This window comes from Papaver somniferum, unplaced genomic scaffold, assembly GCF_003573695.1.
Source record: "Papaver somniferum cultivar HN1 unplaced genomic scaffold, ASM357369v1 unplaced-scaffold_7, whole genome shotgun sequence".
NCBI lineage: Eukaryota > Viridiplantae > Streptophyta > Magnoliopsida > Ranunculales > Papaveraceae > Papaver > Papaver somniferum.
In genome coordinates this window covers 226,887-231,411 of record NW_020649859.1, presented here as the reverse complement: position 1 = coordinate 231,411, position 4,525 = coordinate 226,887, and the positions used below count along the sequence as shown (strand labels likewise).

At 35.3% G+C, this 4,525-nt stretch overlaps 1 protein-coding gene across 1 annotated transcript; it reads right to left on the bottom strand.

Annotated features, from left to right (window-relative positions):
- Positions 1–1,433: 1,433 nt before the first annotated feature.
- LOC113343877 lies at positions 1,434–1,871 on the bottom strand. The gene has a single exon (XM_026587977.1). It carries the CDS (start codon positions 1,869–1,871, stop codon positions 1,434–1,436), a length of 438 nt encoding a protein of 145 aa, XP_026443762.1.
- Between the last annotated feature and the right edge of the window lie 2,654 nt (positions 1,872–4,525).

Sequence of the window (4,525 nt, the reverse complement as noted above, 5' to 3'; positions counted from 1 at the left end):
AAGATGCAAAACTGTATGGTATGAAATGAGAGGAAATACAAATGGCGAAGGTTTTATATTCCCCACCTAATGTTGCAGCTACCAAAGTAATAATGCTTCCTGCGTCGAACAAAACTGCCGACACTCAAGCCATTTGGATTGGGACGTTATCACCATATCCAGTATCAAGTATGTATATCGTTCCAGCATATATTGATAACCCAATCTGGGCTACGATATTGATACCTTCATGTTTCCGTATCGAAAGTTTTGCTCGAAAGAAAGTATGGAATACGAACAAGATGCATAAATCTACAACTGATAAGAGCTATTCGAAGAATTTCGAACGTTTGCGAGTACACAGTTTGAATAGTGGTGAAGATGATATTCTCTTACAGTTTTAAATTGATTTAATTAATGCTACAAAGGTCCATTGTGATGAATTCGTGAAGCGATTTGTTTATCTTCTTCTGAGATGGGACAACCCAATTCTTTTGCAAGAGATCTACAAAACCACCGAAGTTAAAGTATTTCAAGAGACATTCAATAACATGGCATCAACCGTTGACAACCAAAAGATGCCACATAAGTTGTGTTTTTATCTTCATCTCAACTATGCTCGTTTATTATTTGATCGCGGCAAGATGTTTGCTGACCAGCCGTGGAAGCCACCTTGGCACTCACTTAATTGGAAGTATTTATACTGGGAATTGAATTCTTTGCGCATGTCAAGCTTATCAAAATTATGGAAGCGGCCTTGGTTCTTCATTGCAGAACGTGATATTTGGTCAAGATTGTCAAGATTATGGAAGTCATTTTGGTTAGCAGCTGATGTCAGGATGGTGACGGTATTCTTACTAGATTTCCAGACTCTGAGGCTTGAGGACAAGCCATTTTTCTGGCGCGGTGGGATGTTAGGACACCAACCTTATTTCCCTTATTATGGCTTACCCTATTTAATATCTAGTTTCTTTATTTAGTTACTAGGTAGTTTGTTTAAGAAGTTACGTGGGTTATAAATACTCAAGCTCTGTAAACATTCAGAAACCTAAAAACAGTTTATTATTTTCTTGGTGTTTTCTTATTTATATTCGTGTGCATATATTCTTCAACCACTTTTAGTTTCGAACCTTAATAGTGTGAGGCACAAAGGAGGCTAGAGTTCTTGAGAGGGGATTTGGAAGAAACCTTGTAAATTTGTTTGATCATCATAATTGAATCATTTCGTCGTCTTCGCAAGTGGATGTAGATCATCTTGATCGAACCACTATAAATCCTTGTGTTGTGTGTGTGCTTGAAGTTTTTTTTTTTTTGCTTAATCACATGATTTTATTAGAAAAAGCAAAGGAAGGATACAATTAAGTTAAAGCCCACAGGTTAGGCTAAAACTAAAATATCAAATAAAAAAAACAAACCAAGAAACCAAAGAAAATGACTACATTTTTTGAAACAGCTTAACTGCAGAACATATAATATTCTACATCATGCATTTCAATTCTAATTAAGAAAGAAGGTCTTCCACTTTGATGAATTTGATCCCCTGCTCTCAATTTTGCGCCTTCTTTTGCCAGATTATCTGCTAAGAAATTCAGTTCTCTGTAGCAGTGTTCATAATGCACATCTATTAGAGAAGAACAGGCCTTCAACCATCTTACTCTTACAAACCAAGGAATATCACCTTTTTTAAAATCTCCAATCACAGCTGCAGAGTCTGATCTGATGATTATGTATTTGCATTTCAATAAGACTGCCCACTCAGCTGCTCCCACCACTGCTAATACTTCTGCAATATAATTTGTAGCAACACCTATGCCTCCAGATATTATTCTTACAACTTGGAAGTAATGGTTTCTTGCAATGATACCAAATCCAGCATTTCCAGGATTCCCCATTTAGGCTCCATCACAACAAAATAAGACATATCCATTTCTAGGAGCTTTCCAATAACAGCTTTTAATATCTATAAACTTAATATGTTTCATTCCTAGCTTGAAAAAATTTAAAATTTGTAGATCATACCTTTGATACAATCTGGTTCCCTTCATCCTCAGTCCACCTTCATTAACCATTTGCCAAACTCTGGTTTTCACTCTGTTTAAATAAGGGATTTTATTTTCAAAGAAGCATTTATTTTTCTGGAACCAAAGTTCTCTTATTGTTGCACAAGCAGCTTTGATCCATATCTCTTTTATTATGGGACTCTTCTGTCTTGCAAATTTCCAAATATCTTCAAAGCTCTGAGGATTATTGGATTCAAAAACTGCACCAAGCCAGGACCAAATTTGATCACTGAAGTTACATTGCCAAAGAAGATGTGACATTGAATCTTGTGCCATCCCACAGACACAACATTTTGACACCATGTCATAACTATTCTGCACCATTTTAGTATCATCAACATATACTCCTTGTAGAATTTTCCATATGTTGCTTGAGATGCTGAGATGTAAGAAAGCTGTCCATATATATTTGGGCCAATGTAATTTAGGTTCCTTAACTCTAATTTTCTCCACAACAGCAGAAGTAATAAACTTGGCTTTCAAATCTCCACTCCAGATCAGCTGATCTTTCCCTCCACCAATTACAGGCATACTTCTATTTCCCAAATAAGGTAAAACTCCAACTGGAAGTTTCCAATCTCCATGATGAATTAAATCTTGAACCTTCATCTTAATGTGTGATTTTATAAAATCAGTTAATCCAAAGATTTTAATTAATGGAACTTCTCCAACCCAACAATCAAAACAAACTGAGATTTCAGAGCCATTCCCGATACACCATATTATATCTTCTTTCAATGATTTCCATGCCGATCTTAAACCTGGACACACAGAAGAAAATTTCCACTTATCTATCCATTGCCCATTTTTGTACTTGGCTGCAAAGAAAGCTGCCCAATCTTCTTTTGAATGCAATATTTTCCACATCATCTTCATAAGTAATGCGTTGTTGATAACACATAATATTCTTATTCCCAATCCTCCTTCTTGAAAAGAAGTACATACTTTTTTCCAAGATAATGTGGTGCTTTTTCTCACTTCTCCATCCCCAAACCATAGGAATTTTCTCATTATTCTTTCACATTCTTTAATTACAGTGCAAGGTCGTTTATACACAGACATATTATATATTGGATAGCTACTTAAGACAGTTTTTATCAATACTAACCTATCTTGAAAAGACATCAACTTCCCCATCCAAGCAGCTAAATTTTTCTGAAACATGGTAACTATGGACCAAACACTTGCTTTTTTAACTCTCCCAGGCATTAAGACCACTCCCAGGTACTTGTCAGAAAATTCAGTAATATCCATTTGTACAATACTTGCAATCTGATTCTTTATGGAGGTAGAAGTTCCATCAACAAAACACTTACTTTTTGATATATTTATGCATTGTCCTGAGATTTGTTGGTAATCTCCCAGTAATTGAAGTAGATTCTCCAATCTCCTTTTGGCTCTATTGCAAAAAAATGAAGACATCATCAGCAAAAAGTAAATGAGTAGGGTAAACTCCTTTTCTAACCACCATTGGTGCTATTTTTACCCTTCTCCACCATTTGAGTTAATCCTCTACTCAAAGCTTCTTCCATGAGCACAAATAGTATGGGGGAATGTGGGTCTCCCTGTTTTAATCCCCTTCCCATTGAGAAAAATCCACAAGGCCCTCCATTTATCATCACTGATACTTTAGCATATTCAAAGAGGAATCTCAAGCAGTCACACCAACTAGCAGAGCACTCATATTTCTGTAGTATCTTGAACAAGAATTCCCAACTGACAGAATCATAGGCTTGGGAGATGTCAAGCTTCAATCCAAAATTTCAACCTCTTCTTTTCACTCTCATTTCATTTACCAATTTAGATGCTAATAAGACTTGCTCACGAATACATATATCTTTGATAAAACCCACTTGTTGAGGAGAAATAAGTTTTGACATAAATTCCTTCATTCTTGTAGTAATAATCTTTGTGAATATTTTGAAGCAAACATTGCTCAAACCAATGGATCTAAATTGGTTTGCATTCTTAGAACCTTGTACTTTAGGAATTAAGACTATAAGATTAGAATTCAATCCTTTAGGTATAAATCGTCTCCTCCAACAAAACCTCACAGCAGCCACTAGATTGTCTTTAATTATATTCCAAACATACCTGAGAAGCCATCAGGTCTAGGTGCACTCTCAGCATCCATATCAAAAATTGCATCCTTTATTTCCTCTTCTTCAGGTAAGTAATTTAGCTTCGTCTGGTCTTCTATTGTTATCACTTCAGGAATCACCTCTAATAAAGATTCTACAATATTAACTTCCTTGTATTCAAAATTTTTCTCAAAAGTGTTTAACTAACAACTCAGATATTTGCTGTTGGTCAGAAATGATATTTCCTTCATCATCTTCTAATTCACATATAAGATTCCTGGCTTGCCTTATCTTCATATTTGAGTGGAAAAAATTAGTATTAGCTGCTCCTTCTTTTATCCATCTCACTCAAGATTTTTGGCTAAGAATAGTATTATATTGAGTTTCCCTTCCATTATATTCATT